This window comes from Pelodiscus sinensis, chromosome 2, assembly GCF_049634645.1.
Source record: "Pelodiscus sinensis isolate JC-2024 chromosome 2, ASM4963464v1, whole genome shotgun sequence".
NCBI classification, from domain to species: domain Eukaryota; kingdom Metazoa; phylum Chordata; order Testudines; family Trionychidae; genus Pelodiscus; species Pelodiscus sinensis.
The window spans coordinates 223,693,080-223,713,618 of NC_134712.1; the positions used below are offsets into that span (position 1 = coordinate 223,693,080).

Here is a 20,539-nt window from a genome sequence, read left to right on the forward strand (position 1 = left end):
TACGTAGCTGGAGTAAAAGTATCTTAAATCATTTTGGAACCATCCACACAGTAAGAGGTCAACAGGAGAACACGGTCCCATTGACTTCCCTTACTCTTCATGAGGAGCAGGACTACCGCCACTGATGGGAATGCCCTCTCAGTTCAAATTAGCATGTCTTCACTAGACCCGCTAATTCAAACCCCGGAAGATCGACTGCAGTAGCTTTGATCGTCTCTGTAGTGTAGACAAGCTCTAAAAGATTTAACAAGCAATGGTTCTGAAATTGCCCACAGACTAGTATCAAAAGACAAGAAACATGGCTAAAATATTAACAGAGAATTTGTTGGGATTTTAATAATAAAAACAACACCTTATAACTAGGACTCTTCTTTTGTGGCTGTTTGTGATATCCCTTTCGTGATTCTTTTTTCTCATGAGGCTCTGTCATTTCACTTTTACTCTCCACCATCTCTTTCATTTTTTGTGTATCTTTTTCTTGTAATGTTGGAATCTGATAATCAAAGAATCAATGGTGATTACATTTCCTAGGAAAACTAATTTTATTGTCACTTTCATCTTAATTCATCAAAGTTAAGAAAACAAATTAGAAAAATAACATTGTAGCATAATAATTACTCTAACTACTGTACTTAAAATAAGGGTAGTACTGTTTCAAAATAATAAAATAGGCCCCAATTAGATCAGCTCAATGGTTTTACTCTCCCATACGCTTATCAAAATGTCATATATATTAGTATTATAGCTGTTAGTTGAATATTATACTAAGTTTAAATCTGACAAGACAAAGGATATATTATTTTTAAAAACTATAAAGATATTGTTTTTAAAATCTAAATTAATCCCTGTTATGTCTCCATTGAAGTTGACAGCTCTACACTACAGATGAATCTGGTCTATTGCATTGTATTATCTGTCCTATTTCAATTGAACTTTCAACTGTGCTAAAGCATATTGTACTGAAAGCTGTCCCACTACACTTCAAGCCAGCCATTTGTTTTGTCAGCTGCTAACACATTCTACTTTCTCAGGAGGACACATGCTGGTCTCTATGTAGCCACTTCATTGACTGTAGACAACACCAGAAAGTTAAAGGACAGCCGGAGATGAAGATACATTGCAGCATCATATCTTTTTAAATATAGACAAGCAGTGGAATCCACATCCTGTGAAAACTTCAAATTAAATTTGTTGTAAAGATTAATTATAATATAATAATGATGATAGCATACCAGCCACACAGGCCCTAATTCTCCACATATTGATTTTACAGTGGTGTAACTCGCCATTTCAATGGAGCTATACTGGGGTAAATGAGGAGTCTGTGAAAGGAGAATCTGGCCTACTGTAAGTATACACACATTGGGCCAGATCTTGGGGCATACTAGAGAGATACAAGGCAGTTATAAAACCATTAGATTTGATATCCCTCCCATGCAGAGTCTAGGATTGTCAGATGGTTTAACAAAAAAATACCGAAACCCCCTCCCTCCCAAAATACCACACCAGGAAAAAATTCTGTTGAGAAAAAAAAAAGGAACTGGGGCTGAAAAACAGTTGCGTTCCCTTTAAATCCTGGGACTGGTGTAAAAAAAAAAGGACCTGGTACTGCAGGGGAAAAGTTGTTGACCAAAAAAACACAACCCCTCCCAGTTTGCCCTTTTAAGAGCAGAGCAGGCATTGCCCTTTTAAGGAGGACATTTTGAAGTCTGCCTAGGTCGCTCCTTCCTCCTCCTGCCCCAGCCAGCCTGAGCTGTACGTGTTCCAGCGGACACCCGAGCCAGGAGAAACAGAAAATATCAGACATTTCACATGTCTGGTATTTTCTGAATTTTTTTACCGGACGGAAGGCCCAAATACCGGACTGTCCGGTTCAATACCAGACACCTGGCAACCCTAGTAGAGTCATTTCTACAGATGAATCCTTATTTGGAATAAAGCTATTGTAAAAACTCCTATAAAAATCCCTTTCCCATTTTCTGCACTGGGAGGGTATGTCTTGGTCAAAATGGACATAGTCAGAGAATTTCCATCTCCTGACAATCTCCAGTTACCTGAAGGGCACCTTGAGGACCTGGTGGATATTTTAGAACTTCAGCTCATTATGGCACTAATAAAGAACTAAATGATATAGAAAGTAGCACATCTACAACTATCATGGCAGAAAGAAAGAAAGTCAAGAACATAGGCAAAGTTTGCATGCAGTGCCAAAAGGACATTCCTTACTAGGAAAGTCTGACCTTATAATTTACTTGAACTTCACACAGTTCCCTCCTTCCCCATATTGTAATTCACAACCACCTACTCAGGTGGTCATCTATCTCTACAGGTGTTTTGATTTTCTCTCTATTCTGACTTGAGCTGGCAGACATGGGTTTTTTTGGTCAATAGGAAATTTCACTTGTTTGAAATTTGGTTTTGTTCTAAATCAGAATTAATCAATTTTTAAAATTTCCTGTGAACTGGAAATCCTGAAAAAGATCTTGGAAAAAATGGCATGTGGTCTTTCCAATAGGAAGTCTGATCCCTGCACCTTGGATGATCAGATAACAAGGGTAGTAGGTAAGAAAAAGCCCCAAATAAAATCAGGACATCTAGCTACCCTACCTGCACTTTAACACCTATTGAGTCAAACTAATATTCATGTCAGTTTCATGACTGCTTGCCTAAGAGTTGGAAGCTCTGGACTTCTTGCCCTAGGGCAGTCTGCAAAGCAGGGATGCCCCTGGAAATACAAATCCGGGAGCTTGTCTCAGGACTTAGGACTTCCAGGGACCTAGATCCATGGCAGAAAGCATGTTAAGTCATTAGATCCCCAGATCATCTTGGGTTCTCTGCACTTCCAGACTCCCTTTTGTAGGGCTGGGAGCTGAGTCCATGTTAAAGTCAGAGTTCCCATGACTTTCAGACTCCTAGCTCCATGGCATAGAGTCTGGAAGCTCTCGTTTGGCTGCCTGTCGCAGAGTTGCAGACCCCAGAAGACTGGGATCTCTGATCTTGAGGATGCATCAGAGCCACAGATCTTGGAGACCTAGAAGCCTGATGCGGCAGGGTCTCATCAAGGTTCCATCATAAACCAGCCTTTGATTCACCAAAAAATAATCAAACACAAATTGTTTTTGCAAAGCATTTTGGGTTCCACAAACTGGCATTTTCCAAAAAAACTCTGTTTCATTAGAAAATTTCTGATCAACTCTAGTCCTGATCTTATTGTCCATGTAAGTCTTTACCTTCAAGTTTCTTCATCAGAGCCACTCTCTTTTTGGCAATAGGTGGTTGCAGTGAACTCTTTGGAAATTGTGAAAACCAATACTAAGCTGATCAGAAGTATGAGTTTTGATTGGTGTGTGAAACCCCTTCTCCTTTCCAGGGATTCTTCAGGATGACTAAAAAATAATGATGACTCTGGAAGGAATCTTAACCAATCCAGCTAGGCCAAAAAGGTGATGACTGCATTACTGGAAATCAAGGGTATTAACTGCTGCTTGAAAAATTCAAACTACATTTAACAACATTTAATTTGAAATGCATCCGAGAGAAGAAAGATTTTATGTTACGTTACAGACAAAGCTGATAATTCTTCTAAGGTGCATTGGCACTTAATACAACCATTTGCAATATTACTGACTTTTCACTTAGTTTCCCAAAAATCATACATTTATAATTATTTATTATTGTCAGATACATCCCTCATTCCAGAAAGACTAGCTACATATTATTTACATCTAATTTCTGCTCCCCTACTGATCGATTCAACTACACATTGTCTAGGGGTTTGGAAATTCTTAATGATCACTTTACATTATCTTATGGCACAAAAGCTCTCAAAAGTATTAAAGGTGCTGCTTTTAGCTTTATTAATATCTAGAGAAGGATTAGTGATGGTATATCCGTTAACCATAAATCATTTGCATATTCTTCAACTGGGAGCAACCAGTATACACATTTGACACAAATGCCTGGTCTTTTGACAGCCTAGGCACATGACCATCTTATGATAACATGATACTTGCTCACAAGTGGGTCAGATCCTTGCTTGAGGATATTTGGATTCAGGCAATATTGGTTTATATGAACACTACAAGGGCCACATGTTTTATGGAAAATATTTTCTCTGTGTCAAAAGTGAAATATTGGAAGCACATACCACTATACCAGGGTGGGCAATAATTTTTGATGGGGAGGCACTCCGAGATTTTAAGTGTTTAAAGGCTGCACTTTTCTCCGGAGGAGGTATAGGGTCTGGGACAGAGGTTGGGAGCAGAAGGGAGATTGGGATATGGGACTGGGGTGCAGGAGAGGGTGTGGAATCTGAGAAGGAGTTTGGGTGAAGGAGAAGATTGTGACCTGGGGCATGGAATTGGGGTGCAGGGTCCAGGAAAGTGTATGGGTGCAGGAGAGGATTCTGACCTAAGGGAGCGGGGTAGGAAGAGATGCAGGGTCTAGGAGGGAGTTGTGACCAGGGGGAGAAGGGTGCAAAGGGTGACCTGGGGCAGGGAGTTGGGAGGAGAGTGGGGCTAAGATGCCAGATGCAGGCTCTGGCTAGAAGGCACTTACTTAAGTGGCTCCTGGTCTAGAAGCTCAGCAGGACCCTCACGCAGGCTCCCTGTCTGCCACAGCCCCAGGCTGCTCCAAGCAGCTGGCTGCTCCATGTGCCTCTCTACATTATGTGCCTGGGGAGTGAGGAGAAAGGAGACTTCATGCACTGCCTCTGCCCCCAGCACAACCATTGCAGCTCCTCTGACCAATGGGAGCTGCAATGATTGTGCTGGGGGCAGAGGCAGTGCATGAAGTCTCTCCCGCAGTGTGTGGCACACAGGCACACAGACGGCATAGCTAGCCATTTTGAACAGCCTGAGGCTGTAGCAGACTGGGCTCTTTGAGGAGCGGCCTGCGAGCTGTATCTTGCCTATCCCTGTTCTATACACTTGCCTATTTATGAGAGTCTTTATATAGTCAGAATTTTGAGGGCATGCTGCTTCACATGTATAAAACTGTTTTCAGAAATGCCAGATTTTATTAAAATATGTTTATTTTGATAGCTGTATTTCCATCTGTTCTCCCTAAGTATTTAGCAGAGGAAGTCATTCATAGTTATTATTTCAGAATGTTTACAATATCTCATTCCTGTAGGAAATACATGACAATACTGAACCTTCCTCTAAGGCTCGCTAATAAATATCTTCTGAAAATCTAAATGTCCATAAGATTTAACACCAATAAAGAAATTTGACTTATTAGAAACAAAACAAAACAAAACAAAACAAAACAAAACAAAACAAAATCTTGCTCTCCCACAATAGGATGGTAAAAGAACACCACATATCAATCTGTTGGGTATTACCACACTCCTGTTTCAGGAAAGAAATTTCATATATTTCAGGTAAACAGTCACAAAACATACAACCTTTTTAGCAATGGTAATATAAAGTTCAGTAACTGAAGTTTTACAGAGAGAGTAAGACATCACTCTTGTTCTTATCACAGCAATAAATCTAGCATTTAGGTATTTTTTGTAATTTTTGTGAAAGTGGGAAGAGGAAAAGACAGGAAAGGACATGTTGCAACCAGAGTTTTCTTGTACCACAAAATAAACAACTATTATTATTATTATTATTATTATTTGAATTACTGTATCACTAAGGAGCCCTATTCATCATGACCAGCTCCATTGTGCTAGGTGCTATACAAACCGCAGCACAAGAAGACAGTCCCTGCCCCAAAGCGATTACAAAACTTGGATCATTTTAATACCATGATTTTCCTGTCTACACTAGTTGCAAAGTCTTGCTTAAAACTGTGGTGGTTAAAAAGTATTAGCTTTTAAAACATGACCAATTTTCAGTCTAGAGAAGCTCTCTAATCCTTTAAAAGATTCAAGGCCATCACTGCTGCCTTAACAGTCACAAGGACTAGAAGATAGTTGGGCAGTGTTCTTCATCTATATCCTGTGTGTCAGACAGCTTTACAGAAGAGGTCCACTTTTTCACTTACATAGAATAGTATCATAGGGTACGTCTACACTACATGCCTCTGTCGGCAGAGGCATGTAGATTTGTTTGTTCAGCAAAGGTAAATGAAGCCGCGATTTAAATGATCGCGGCTTCATTTACATTTACATGGCTGCCGCGCTGAGCCGACAAACAGCTGATCGGCTGTTTGTCGGCTCGCCACTAGTCTGGACGTTCCCCCTGTCGACATCAAAGCCCTTTGTCGGCAGCCCCGGTAAACCTCATACCACGAGGAATAACGGGGCTGCCGACAAAGGGCTTTGATGTTGACAAGAGGAATGTCCAGACTAGAGCGCGAGCCGACAAACAGCTGAACAGCTGTTTGTTGGCTCAGCGCGGCAGCCATGTAAATGTAAATGAAGCCGCGATCATTTAAATTGCAGCTTCATTTGCCTTTGCTGATCTGTCTAATCTACATGCCTCTGCCGACAGAGGCATGTAGTCTAGACACAGCCATAAATTCCAGCAATAGTGATCTGGGCTGGGGTTTTGAAAATTTCAGAAATAATTCCCTCTCCCCATATAATCTATTTTCATGACAGCCTTGAAAAATATTATGCTAATTCCAGCCAATATTTTTAAACATGGGTTCCTAACATTTAGAAATGTAAATGTGGATTTAGGAACCTAATGCAGCATCGGCATTTAAGGCCAAAAGGGACCACCAGATAATCTAGTCTGACCTCCTGCATATCACAGGCTACCAACACCATATAGCATCCACACACTAGCCCAACAACTAAAATTAAACCAAGCATTACAGCCCACATAAGACTTAGTATGTCTACACTACAAAGTTAATTCGAACTAACAGTTGTTAGTTCGAATTAACTTTAATAGGGGCTACACATGCAAACAGCTATTTCGAATTTAATTCGAAATAGTGGAGCGCTTAATTCGAACTAGGTAAACCTCATTCTACAAGGAGTAATGCCTAGTTTGAATTAAGTAATTCGAATTAAGGGCTGTGTAGCCACTTAATTCGAACTAGTGGGAGGCTAGCCCTCCCCAGCTTGACCTGGTGGCCACTCTGGGCCAAACCAGGGAAACTCTTCTGCCTCCCTCCTGGCCCCGGAGTCCTTAAAGGGGCACGGTCTGCCCACGGTGCCCGTGCCAGTTACAAGCCTGTCAGCATCCAGCCAGCAGACCCTGCACCTAGCACGGGATGAGCCAGCCACCTGCTGACACCTAGCCCTTCACCTCTTCCCAGGACCCTGCCCGGGGCCGCAAAAGGCGGGTGCCCACCTGGTCTAGTGCGGAGATCATGGACTTCATCGAGGTTTGGGAGGAGGCCTCCAATGTTCACGACCTCCGCACTAGGCACAGGAACGCGGCCGTCTACAGCTGCATGGCTGCCAGCCTGTCCACCAGAGGCCACATGCGGACCCAGGAGCAGGTCTGCTGCAAGATTAAAGACTTGCGGCAGGCCTACTCCAGGGCCTCCCAGCCAGGGGACGACCCGGAGCCATGCCCTCATTATGAGGCCCTGGACCGCATCCTGGAGGCTCATGAAGTCCATGCCCCCCAGGGTGGTGATCGATCCCGGGGCAGAGGGCCCGTCCCTGACACGGAGGAGGAGGAGGAGAATGCCGAGAGCCAGGAGCCTGCAGGGAGCCTGCCCAGGATCCAGGATCCCCAAGGCATCCTACAGAGCACATCAGCTGTGTCATCTGAGGCCGGGGAGGGCTCCACATGTGAGTGCCATCATGCTCCCCTTATATGTATTGGGGGGGGGCGGTGTAGAGAGAGCCCAGGGACCATGCGCTTGGGCCTTGCCCACCATGGAGCAGCAGCTGGGTGTCATGCAGGGGCCTTGGCCCATTCCCCACATGCCGACCTCACCTTGCAGAGGGGGGCTGGGTTTCACACACCGTGTCCCCAGGGAGAACTGACCATTGCTCGTTTCACCACAGCCGCAGCACCTGAGACTGCAGGGCGCGCCACCCCATCTGCAAGAGCCACCCACAACCGGGCCAGCAGGCACACCTGCAACCTGGAGGACTATCAGTGGCGGCACCTGCAGCTACTGGAGCACCAGCTCCGCACCCAGGACCACTGGGTCCGGGAGGACCTGCGGCTGCAGCAGCGGAACTTGGAAGTGCTGGAGGAGCAGGGCCGTGCCCTCAGAGATCACCTCCAGACCGTGGTGGACAGGTTCCTGCCTCCTCCTGCTCCAGACCCTGCGGCCACCCTAGCTCTCGCTCCTCCTCCCATCCCTGCTCCCCCTCCCATTTCCTCTGCACCCCCTGTTCCTCTTGTCCCACCCTCCACACCCACTCCCCTCTGATGCCCCCCCCCCACCCGCAGTGCTGTGAGACGGGAGAGTCAGCAGGACCCCTAACCCTGAGCGGGAAGGAAAAGCTCCCTTCCAGCTCCCTCCTCCCAGGTTTCCCCCTCCACTCTCCCACCCTCTTTCCTCCCTCCCCGCACCCCAGTTATGTACAATAAAGAGAGGGTTTTTTGGCAAAATAGGTGTTTTTATTTTACATTAGGAAGGGGGATTAGGGAAGGGGAAGGAGGGAAGGGTGCAAGAAGGCCCCAGTGGAGCATGCAGGGAGAGTTCAGTCCTCCTCCACCTGGAAGCTCTCCCACAGGGCTTCCTGGATCTGGACGGCCCTCCGCTGAGCCTCCTGGATGGCAGCGGTGCGGGGCTGCATGTACTGGCCAGCCATGCGGTCAGCCTCAGCCATCCAGGCTGGCAGAAAAGCCTCCCCCTTCCTTTCACATACATTGTGCAGCACACAACATGCTGCCACCACGCGAGGGATATTGTGCTCGGTGAGGTCGAGGCGGGTGAGGAGGCATCTAAATCGGGCTTTCAGGCGTCTGAAGGCCCCCTCCACCACGATGTGGGCCCTGGTGAGCCTGGCATTGAAGGCCTGCCGGGAGGGATTGAGCTGCCCCATGTCGGGCTTCATCAGCTAGGGCTGTAGGGGGTAGGCCGCATCCCCCACCAGGCACACGGGCATGTCCATGTCCCCAACCCTGATGTGGCGGTCAGAGAAGAAGGTCCTGGCGTGCAGCCTCTGGCACATGGAGGAGTTCCGGAACACCCTGGTGTCATGTGCCTTGCTGGATCAGCCCACATTAATGTCCGTGAACTGGCCCCGGTGGTCAGACATGGCCTGCAGGAGCACGGAGAAGTACCCCTTGCGGTTGATATACTGGGAGGCCTGGTGTTCCAGGGCACAGATGGGGATGTGCGTCCCGTCGATGGCCCCCCCGCAGTTGGGGAAACCGAGGGCACCGAACCCCTGGATGACCGCATCCAGGTCAGTGAGGTGGACCACCCTGTGGAGCAGCACCCTGTTGATGGCCTTGACCACCTGCAGAGAGACACACCAAACTGCGAATCACTGGGGTGCCCGGGTGGCTGGGAGTGTTCGTTCCCTGGCACTGCCCCGCGCCCCACTCCCAGAAGCAACCCCCGCTGCAATCCTGGCCACCGCGGGCGGTGTGTAGTAAGGCTGGGACAGACCGAACCCTCCCATGCGGGGCACTTTCGCCTCCTCCCCCACCTCGTTTTCCCTGGGGTAGCCCATCCCCTCCTTGCAGCCACCCTCCTTGTAGCCCCCCTCCTTGCAGCCCCTTGCAGTGGCTGGTGAGTGCCGTACCTGCATGAGCACTGCTCCGACGGTGGATCTCCCCATGCCGAACTGGTTCCCAACAGATCGGCAGCTGTCCAGCGTGCACAGCTTCAAGAGGGCGATGGCCACACGCTTCTGGAGGGGGATGGCGGGCCTCATGCGAGTGTCCCGTCGCTGCAGAGCAGGGGCGAGCCACTCGCAGAGCTCCAGGAAGGTGTCCTTCTTCATCCTGAAGTTCTGGGTCCACTGTTGGTCTCCCCAGCGCTCCAGGACGATGCGGTCCCACCAGTTGCTGCTGGTGTCCTGATGTTAGATGCGGCGGGGCACACTGGCATCCGGGCGCTGCTGCGGCTCCTCCACGGCTCCCAGGGAGGCCAGGGGGAGGGGCAGGGGGCTGACGTGCACCAGATGGTGCCAGGCAGCCTCCAGCCATTGCTGGAAGGCTTGCAGCAGCAAGTCCAAAAACTGAAGCAGAATGCCCAGGGCAAGTTCTGGCTCCATGGTGCCAACTGCGGCGGCATCCCCAGTGGGAACCACCGACACAGGCAGGCAGAGAGGAAAATGCTTTGCTGTCCCTCGGCGAGGTAGGCAAGCAAGCAAAAAAGCTAAGAACCAGCTGTCCAAGGGGGTCCCTTTAAGCACGAGTCTCAGATAGCCTCAGACAGCAGCCACGCAAAGCAACTACTGACCTGATGCCCTGCTGGAACCGGTTTCAGCTGCCCTTAAATGCGACCCAGCATCCAATCAGTGTGGATGCGCTATTTCCAATTAGCAAAATGCTAATTCAAATTAGTTTTTGGGTCTAGATGCGTTATTTCAAATTAGCTTATTTCAAATTAACTAATTCAAAATAAGTTAGTTTGAATTAGCACTGTAGTGTAGACATACCCTGAACTATTATGTGTACAAACAAACAAAGAGGACTGAGGTACACAGAGGTCTAAAACCTTCATAACTGGCAGAGAAATGATTAAGTGAGCTAAAACCAGATAATTCTGGCAAAGGACCACACCCTTTGTAATAAAAGTGGCCTGAACTACAGACATGCATACCTACAGCTTCCATTGACTTCCAATATGATTGGTATAAAAAATGGCTTTGGGATGATTCAGCTGAGATCACACAGAATACCACATGCATTTCTTGTCTCCTTAGCATCAGCAAGATTTGACAAACATGAGGAAATCCAGCAAATAGAAACAACAACAACAAAAACTTAGTAAGGATATAGTGAGGGAAATAATTCATCAGGAAGGTTTAAAAGCTAAAAATGACATGACTACAGAGCTATAGGACACTAGTGTACAAAATTTAAAGAGTACAAACATGAAGGAGGTCAGGCAATTATCCAGAGCAGTATTAGGGTATAACTAGGAGTTACTGGATGAAAAGGAAAAATTGGCTGAATAGAAGCCAATTTTACTCTTTGACTGAGCGTGAGATGCTTTAGGTTGTGAAAGTCTCTCAGGGGAATAGGAGGACTCCACATTGCTGGAGATATTTAATCTGCTCTGCTCAGGTTCTTATGTGACTTACCATGTTTTCTGTGTATGAGTTCTATCCTAAGCACACAAAATATTAGAACATTTCCAGTAGGGGAAAATTTTGCATTAACAAGGAAGATGAATGATCTAATAAGTCTTTCCATCTCTGACTTAGGTTTCCATAATAACGTTTTATAATAATAATGTATTATTTTCACATACATTTACTAGTAGTATTCATCACCAGTTAGTGCAGTACATGATTTTCAGGAAAAGTAATTAGCCTAGAAGGTATCACTGTAACACAGGTATCCTATTATTTTCAGTAGCCTCCTCAGTAACAAAGCAGATTTTTTTGTGTAAATATTGTCTCTATATGTACACACGCAAATCTTTAGAAAACCTCTGAAATGCATGCAGGTGTCCAGTGCTCTATCTACAGAACAAATTACTCACCTAAATCTGTGTTACAATATAAACACTGAACAAAATGTGAGCTAACACAGTGTGTGTTTAACATTCATTGTAGTTTGTTTTCTCGAAGTTTATTGAATGTACTACAGTGTGTACCTTCCACCTCACCTCAAAAACCAAACCAACAGAAAACCCCAGTACTGCTGCTTGCCATTTTATTCATGAAAGTGCAAACGGCATCTTGAATGAAGTGGCCTGGGGGGCAGTGCGGAGCCTCTCTAATCTATGGGGCTAGTAAGGAGGGAGGGTCAAGGCCATGGACCTGCCTTCTTGGCCCATGGGCTTGTTCAGTGAAATCCATTGCCTATAACTGCCCAGTCCTTGTGTGGAGTATATGGGGGTTGAACATTTTTGCATCCTCCCTTTTCTTATATACTTATGCAAGGGTCACTTACAATACAGCCCTAGCTGAGTCAATTTTTAATTCAGCACATTAAATCTTCAATGCTAGAGAGGGTTCAATGCTAGAGAAGCTCAACTGAACACTAGCGAAGGAGCCCTTCACTAGACACCTTCTGCTCTGTCCTTAGCAGCAGCTGGAGGAGGCAGTGAATGGGAAGGGTGAAAGTTCCTCCTGTGAGTCCCAAGCAGTTCATAAATCTAACCATCCTCAGCCTGAGCCAGAGCATGTGCAGCTGTAGCAGGCATGAGGCAGGGGTAGGGCTGCCTTTCCCCTGCTCTGCCCGTTTCTGAGGCACCACCTCCCCCCAGCCTCTTCTCCAAGGCCCTCCCCTCCCCTGCTCACTCCACCCCGCTTCCTTCCATCATTCACTCTCCCACACCCTCACTCACTTTTACCAGTATGGGCAGTGGCTTTGGGGGCAGGTTCCAGGCAGAGGCCAGAAATGAGAGGTTCAGAGTGTGGGAAGGGCTCCAGACTGGGGCAGTTGGATAGGGTGTAGGGCTCTGGGCTAGGGGTATAGCTCTAAGAAGAGGCCAGAAATGGGGCGGAGGTCAGGGTACGGTTGGGGGCTCTGGCTGGAGGTGCAGGCTCTGGGGTGAGTCTGCAGGCTGTGTGTTCCATGTGGAACTAAGCAGTTTGAGGAGAGGGTGCAGATTCTGGGAGGGAGTTTCGGTGCGTGCATGGGACTCTGGGCTGGGGGTTGAAGTCAAGGATAAGGTACAGGGTATGGTTCTGGGAGGGAGTTTGGGTGTGGGAAGGGGCTCAGGCTAGAGAAGGGAGCTAAAGTGGGGAGGGGGTTCGGGTGTGGGCCCTGGGCAGCATTTACCTCAGGTGGCTGCCGGAAGCAGCTGGCACATCCTTCTGGCTCCTAGGTAGAGGTACAGCTAGGTAGACCCGAATGCTGCCCTCATCCACAGGCACTGCCTCCACAGCTACCACCATCTGTGGTTTCTGGCCAATGGGAGCTGTGGAGCTGGCCCTTGGGGCAGGGACAGTGAACAGAACCCTCATGGACCCACTTCCATCTAGGAACTGGAGGGCAATGCCATCTGTTTCTGGAAGCCACACAGAACCAGAGCAAATAGGAAGACTGTCTTAGCCCATATGTGCCACTGACTGAACTTTTAACAATCAGATCAGTGGTGCTCACAGGAGCCACCAGGGTCCCTTTTTGACCAGAAGTTCTGGTCCAAAACCAGACACCTGGCAACCCTGGGTAAGAAGCCACACATGGGGATGTGAACCAGGCATGGAGAAAGCAGGGGCACCACTGCATATTTTGGTGGTGGGGAGGGGCAATTTTGATTGTGATTCCAGGAGTTACTTATGCACCTGAAAACTTTTTTCAGATAACTTAGAAATTAGATAACAGGAGCACTATAACTAATTCCTATCTATATATGGGTATGTCTACACTACAGCACTAATTCGAACTAACTTAATTCGAATTAGTTAATTCAAACAAAGCTAATTCGAACTAGTGCATCTAGACATAAAAACTAGTTCGAATTAGCATTTTGCTAATTCGAACTAACATGTCCACATTGAGTGGACCCTGAACCGAGGTTAAGGATGGCCGGAAGCAGTGCCGGCAGGGCATCAAATCAGGACTTAGAGCGTGGAGCTGCTGTCTCAGGCTAGCTGAGGGCTGTGCTTAAAGGGACCCGACCCCCACCCTGGACAGACAGTTCTCAGGGGTTCCCCGCTTGCAAAGCAGTCCTGGCTTGGAGTGCCCTGAGTGCCCACACTCGGCATATCACAGCACTCGGCCATCAGCCCGGCTGCACTTGCTGCAGGCTGCCATCCGGAGGGGTCAATCGGGGGGCTCCAGGAGAGTTTCCACCCTGAGGAGCCCGCAGAGCCACCCCAGTCCTCCTCATCGGGGGCTCATACCCCATTCCTCCCTCACCTCCTTCCACTTACCCGTCCCTAGCCCCCCTTCCTGATGTACAAAATAAAGGACACGTGTGGTCGAAAATAGAAACTCTCTTTATTTAACAAAACTGGAGGAGACTGGGAAAAGGAAGTGAGAGAGGGGAAGAGAGAGGATGAGAGAGGGGAGGGCAACTAAAATAATCAGGGGTTTGGAACAGGTCCCATATGAAGAGAGGCTAAAGAGACTGGGACTTTTCAGCTTAGACTGAGGGGGGATAGGATAGAGGTCTATAAAATCATGAGTGGTGTGGAGAGGGTGCATAAAGAAAAGTTCTTCATTAGTTCCCATAATAGAAGGACTAGAGGACACCAAATGAAATGAATGGGTAGCAGGCTTCAAACTAATAACAGAAAGTTCTTCTTCACAAAGCAAATAGTCAACCTGTGGAACTCCTTGCTGCAGGAGGCTGTGAAGGCTACAACTAGAACAGAGTTTAAAGAGAAGCTAGATACATTCATGGAGGTTAGGTCCATAAAAGGCTATTAGCCAGGGGGTAGGAGTGGTGTCCCTGCCCAAAGTTTGTGGAAGGCTGGAGAGGGATGGCACGAGACAAATGGCTTGGTCATTGTCTTTGGTTCATCCCCTCCAGGGTCCCTAGTGTCGGCCGCTGTCGGCAGACAGGATACTGGGCTAGATGGACCTTTGGTCTGACCCAGTACGGCCATTCTAAGCTCAGGGCTCAGGGTCGGGGGTCTCAGTGGACCACCTTGATTTTCATGCCAACCTGCTCCTGGGTGGCCAGGCTGGCAGCTATCCTGCCCTAAACGGCCACTTTCCTGTGCCTAGTGCGGAGGTCATGGACATTGGAGGCTTCCCCCCAAATCTGGATGAGGTCCACGATCTCCGCACTAGACCAGACGGGCGCCCGCCTCCTGCAGCCCTGGGCTGGCTCCTGGGAGCGCCAGCCTGGTCCCAGGAAGAGGCAGAGGGCTGGGTGGCAGTGGGTGGCTGGCTCGTGCCATGCCAGGTGCAGAGTCTGCTGGCTGGGTGCTGGCAGCTTTGCACCTGGCACGGGCACCGTAGCCAGCCCGTGCCCCTTTAAGGGCTCCGGGGCCAGGAGGGGGGCAGACAAGTTTCCCTGGTGGTGCCCAGAGTGGCCACCAGGCAAGCTGGGGAGAGCTAGCCTCCCACTAGTTCGAATTAAGTGGCTACACAGCCTTTAATTCGAACTACTTAATTCGAACTAGGCATTAGTCCTCGTAGAATGGGGGTTACCTAGTTCGAATTAAGCGCTCCGCTAGTTCGAATTAAGTTCGAACTAGCGGTTTGTATGTGTAGAGCCTATCACAGTTAATTCGAACTAACGTCTGTTAGTTCGAATTAACTTTATAGTGTAGACATACCCTATAAGAGTTAGATATAGTGCCATAAGTTGTCATATGCAAATACCAATTAGAGTTATATTTTAAGCACATATATGTAAGTTCAGAACAATCAGAAGATCATACAGCAAGATGTTCCCAATTGCAAGCCTCGAGGAAACAATTTTGGAGCTTTAACATAGGTATCAGAAATACAAGTTTGTTATTTTGTACACTATCTTTAGTAGCAATAAATAAAAATAAATAAAATCTGCTTACTTTCTGTAACAGACACATTTTGTGTTATTGCCATTATCTACTCTATTTTAGTCAACTGTTTTTCACACACTTACAAGTATATTTTCTTACTTTTAACATACATGATTAAGGGCTTTTTCTTTTATTAAGAACGGGACTTTATTTTTCTAATTATTTTGGCATTTATGTTTACCTATCTCAATCATGTACATGATATACTAACATTTGACTCCATCATTACTATTTGTTTCAGACGTGGAGCCACATTTATTTTCATACAAATGTTAGGTTATTTTACAGATATAACTAAAATATAATTCGAAAATAAGCAACCTTCACCTGGATAATGTCTACAGTTATATGTTTATCAATATTTTTTAAAAACTGGAATGGCTAAAGCAAGTACAAGTTAAATTTATGTTCTAGAAGAACACTATTATTTGATTGTACCACTTTAAATAATGGATGATAAAGCACAATACGGTAATAAAAATAATAATGATAATTGATAAAAACAATAATGATAATTACTTCTGCCAGGCCAGGTTAGGCATTTTAGAACTCATCATTCAAATAATTAAATTTAAGCGTAAGAGAGAAATGAAATTATGAAATGCACAGAGCAATCAAAAATAATAAAATAGTACTGCAATCCTTAACCAACTATGCAAGAATAAAATTACAGAGAATACATGTGCATTATGTATTCTAACAGGAAGTACCAAGAAGTAACAAACACACAAATAATAAATAATACAAGTGTATGAGAGAAAAACTGTGTGTGTTGAAGAGTGAATAAGGGAGATTGAATGTGTGTTGGACATGTGTATGGAAAGAGTGTGTTAGAGCAAGTGCAAGAGAGACTGTGTGTGGGATACTGTGTGTATGTATGTGCTGGAAGAGTGTGCGTGGGAAAGTGTGTGTGTGTGTTAGGTGGAGTGTGTGGGGGAGACTATGGCTACGTCTAGACTGCACATCTTTTTCGAGAGGCTTTGTCGACAGATACTGTTGACAAAGTCTCTGTCGAAAAAGAGCATCTAGATTACGTTTTTAGAAAAAGAGCGTCCAGACGGCCACACACTCTGTCGAAAAAAGAAGGCACCCAGAAGTGCTTCTGGCAGGGCATGGGGGCAGCCTTTATTTCTAGGTGCTGCTGCATGCCCTTTGTAGAGACGTGTGCTTAAAGGGATCCCCCCAGACAGCCGTTGCTCTGCTCCCGCTTCTGGCTTGCCTACCTCCTAGAGGGAAAGCAAAGCTGCTGCAGTTCTTGCTCTGGTTGCCCTGCTTCCTCGGATACCACAGCAGTTTATTTTCTGGTTTTTTTTTTCTGATTTTCACTGTTTTTGGCCATGGAGCCTGAGCTACCCCTGGGCAGGTGATGGCCCCACGCTGCCATACTGCAGCTTCTGCTGCATCTGCATAACTCTGTAATGAATCTCCTGCCCCCTGCAATTTCAGCAGCTCCGGATGGCTGCCATCCGCCAGGCTCACCAGGCTGGTGTCCAAATCCAAGAGGCCCCGAGGGAGAGATTCTCAGAAGAAGCCCACTGACTCTCCCCAGGGCCTCCCCCAAGGGGGGTTTGGCCTGGCCCACCCCTACCTTTCCCTCCACAACCCTTTCTCTCTTCCCATGAAGAAGACATATAAGCCGGCTTTCTTTGTAAACAGAAATTTGTTTTATTAGAAACACTAGCAGTAAAGAAAATGTGTGAACTGTTTAACAAAACTTTCTCTTTTTACTGTTCAACTGTTTATAAACTAAGTAAATCTGTCAGTCAAAAATAAAGATTTTGTAACATAACTGAAATGTCCTTTAACTGGAGTAGTAGGGGGCTGAAAACCTAGAGGGGAGAGGGAGCTCAAGTAGGCCGCTGCTTCCCTGATTGCAGGGTCCTGCCACCAGGGCCAGCCCGAGCCATTTTGGCGCCCCGGGCCTGGGCACGTGCACGGGCCCACCCCGGGGTGCGGGCCCACCACTATAGGGTGCACGGGCCTGCCCCCAGGGCGCACGGTGCATGCGCTGCCCAGCCCGGCCTGGACACCGCTGCTGGTGCGCAGCCTGGGGCGGGCCACGCCTGGCAGTGCAGGGCCCCACAGCCATGGGGGGAAGGGCGCGGCTGACCGGCACCGTGGGGAAGGGGGCACGTGGCGTCTGATGGCAGCTATAAGGGACGCTGCGTGCCCCTTACAGCTGCCATCAGGCGACCCCCATCGGTTGGCGCCCTGGGCAGCTGCCCCGCCCACCCACACCTTAGTCCAGCCCTGCCTGCTACCTTCCTGCAGCCTGGCATCGCCATGGCCTTGAGATCAGGTGGAGCAAGAGCCAGTCCTGGCCTGGGCAGGGAGGAGGGGCATCTGTTGGGCCTGTGAGGGCTCGGGAGCAGGAAGGGCTGGGAGGGAAGAGGGGGCTGGATAGGGTTGCCAGGTGTCTGGTTTTCTACCAGACAGTCCGGTATTTGCACCATCTGTCCAGTAGAAAAATTCAGAAAATCCCGGACATGTGCAATGTCTGGTATTTTGCGAATTCCCGGCGGGGCGCCGGAGGGAAGCCTGGCGGGGGCGTGGGAGTGACTGGGAGGCGGAGCACAATTGGTGCTGGAAGCCCTGTGGTCGCGCACAAAAGCCGGGTGGGGCGGGGGCCGAGACTCCCAGCCACCCCCCCCGCCCAGCTTTTGCACGGGACCAGAGGCTCCCAGCGCCAGTCGCGGCCCCACCTCCCAGCTGGTTGTTTCTGGTTGTGAGCAGACACCGGACGGGGGGAGTGGCTCCCAGCCCCATCCCTGCTCCTGCCCCCGCCCGGCCAGTCCCCCCCATCCCGGACAAGCATGTCCGGTTTTTTAGCAGGGTCTACCTGGCAACCTTAGGGCTGGAGGAGCAGAGGGGGCTGGAGGAGTAGGGGACTGGCATGCTGGAGGAACGGTGCCCGTGACAGGGGCAGGCAAGGTGAAGACCTCCCGCATTGTGGCACAGATGTCAGTGCGCTGCTGGACCAGCTCGTCCAGCAGCCTGGTGCGCCACTCGGCCTCTGCCTCTGTCCTCTGCTGGATGGTCCTGTTCAGGTCTTGCAGGGCCACTACGTGCTCCCTCAGCAGGTCCGTGTACACACACCAGTGCCTGAGGGTACCATGGTCTGGGATGGTGGTGGGGCGGGTGTGGTACTCCCCTGTTGGGTAGAGGGTCTGGCTGTGGAGTAAAAGAAGAGGAGACAATCAATGTCCGTGTGCACCACTGCTGTCCCTGAGGGCATGCTGTGGCTGTCAGGGACTGTCCTTTGGACAGGAGACTCAGGGATGTTACACGTGACACCACGTGTGAGTTGGGAAGCGGCCTGAAAGCCTCACAGGAGCCCCGCAGTGGCAATGGGACTAGATGGCCCCCCACACTGCCAACCCAACGTGTGTGGTGACCCCTCAAAGCACTCACCTGATATTCCCTCCCCGCTGTCATGGATGCCTGGGAGGCCTCTGGGGTCTGGAGGACTGGCTCCTGAGAGAGGGTCCCTGCTGCCTCCTCTTTCTTCTCCTCCTCCTCCTGGTGCAGCTCCTGCACCTGGTCTTCCTCCCTTAGGGGTCGGTTCATGATGTAGTGGGGTAACCCGGACTCCACCACACGCAGTGGAGTCTGGGCTTCCCCATCGCCCAGAATCTGCTCCAACTCCTCGTAGTAAGGGCAGCTCTGTGGGGCTGCCCCAAAGCGGGAGCTCTGTTCCCGGGCCTTGGAGTATCCCTGCCGCAGTTCTTTGACCTTGGCCCTCACTTGTGCCATGGTGCAGGGGTGATGCCCTTTGGTGGTCAGTCCCTGGGCCAGGCACTCGTAAATGTCCGCATTCCTGTAGTACGTTTGCAGGGCCTGCAGGGCTTCTTCCTGGGACCAGAGCTACAGCAGGTTTTTGATTTCTGGCCCTGACTAGGCTGGTGCCAGCCTTTTGGTGCCCCTGGGTAGGTCCTCGTCTCTGTCCAGAGAAGGGCCAGGGGGGCCTTGAGGCTGGGACATGACTGGCATGGGTGCTCTGGCTAGCTGCCGGACAGCAATGCCTGTCTGGGTGCCTGTGGCTTTAAGAGGCTGCAGCCAGGAACCACAGAGGTGCTGTACATGTAAAGGCTAGACTGTCCACCAGGGCTTCTTCCTGGAAGCCTTTTTTGTCGACAGAACTGGCCCAAACACACCCTTTTGTCGACAGATCTCTGTCGATAAAGGTATTCTTCCTCGTAAAACGAGGTTTACCGCTGTCAACAAAACTGCCGCATTCTGTGGACTTACTGTCGACAGAACGCAGTGGTAGTGTAGACGCAGATATAGTTTTTTCAACAAAAGCCAACTTTTGTTGAAAAAACCCTGTAGTCTGGACACACCCTGTGTGTCTGTACCTGAGTATGTCAGCATGATGTCTCTGTATGCCGAGCACTCAGGAGCCTGAATGATTGTTCAGTCCAGCAGCATCCTCAGCTCCCACTCCTGAGTAAGAGGCACCAGCATAGACAGGCTCTATGTCCCCCACACCAACTGAAATCCACTTGGGTTGAGCCACTTCAAGCATCAGGCAAGCTCCCCCAGAGTTCTACCAGGATAGATTAGCTTCCCAAAGAAAGGAAGACTGCTGTGGCAGTGGAAGCTGGATGGCCAGAGAACAGCAGCTGTTAGCTGGGTGCCCAGGGAACGGTGGTTACGTAGGGGCCAATGAAAATTTTGGGGTGACTATAGCTACCGCAAGCCCCACCCCTTCTCTAGAAATAAAGCAAATAGTTGACGAGGTGGTAGAACAGCATTACTTTTGTCAGCAACAACACACAACCAAGGATAAAGGAAGGCAGAGCAGAAACATGGAGAGACAAAGCACTAAGGGTACAACTAGAAAGAACAGAACAAATGGGATCCTTGGTAGAGGCTGCTGGAGGCCACCAAGACTGGGCAAAGAGTATTTAATGAAAATAGGCCTCATTGTACTAGAGGAGTGCTGGTAATAATGAGCTCTTTCAACTATCCCGGCATAGGCTGAGTGTTCACACATGGAATGATCTTAGCAATGATTCCATAGAGAATGCTTTTTTAAATATAAAAATTAATAGGAAAATTCAGATCTTAAAA

General features: G+C 48.5%; 1 protein-coding gene across 1 annotated transcript in view; it reads right to left on the reverse strand.

Moving 5' to 3' along the window:
* C2H10orf67 (chromosome 2 C10orf67 homolog) overlaps positions 1–20,539 on the reverse strand; it is a 127,604-nt gene that overhangs the window by 50,396 nt on the left and 56,669 nt on the right. The window contains exon 10 of the mRNA XM_075922520.1: positions 353–493. Within this exon, the coding sequence (XP_075778635.1) occupies positions 353–493 (141 nt within the window). The remainder of the gene's footprint in view (positions 1–352; positions 494–20,539) is intronic.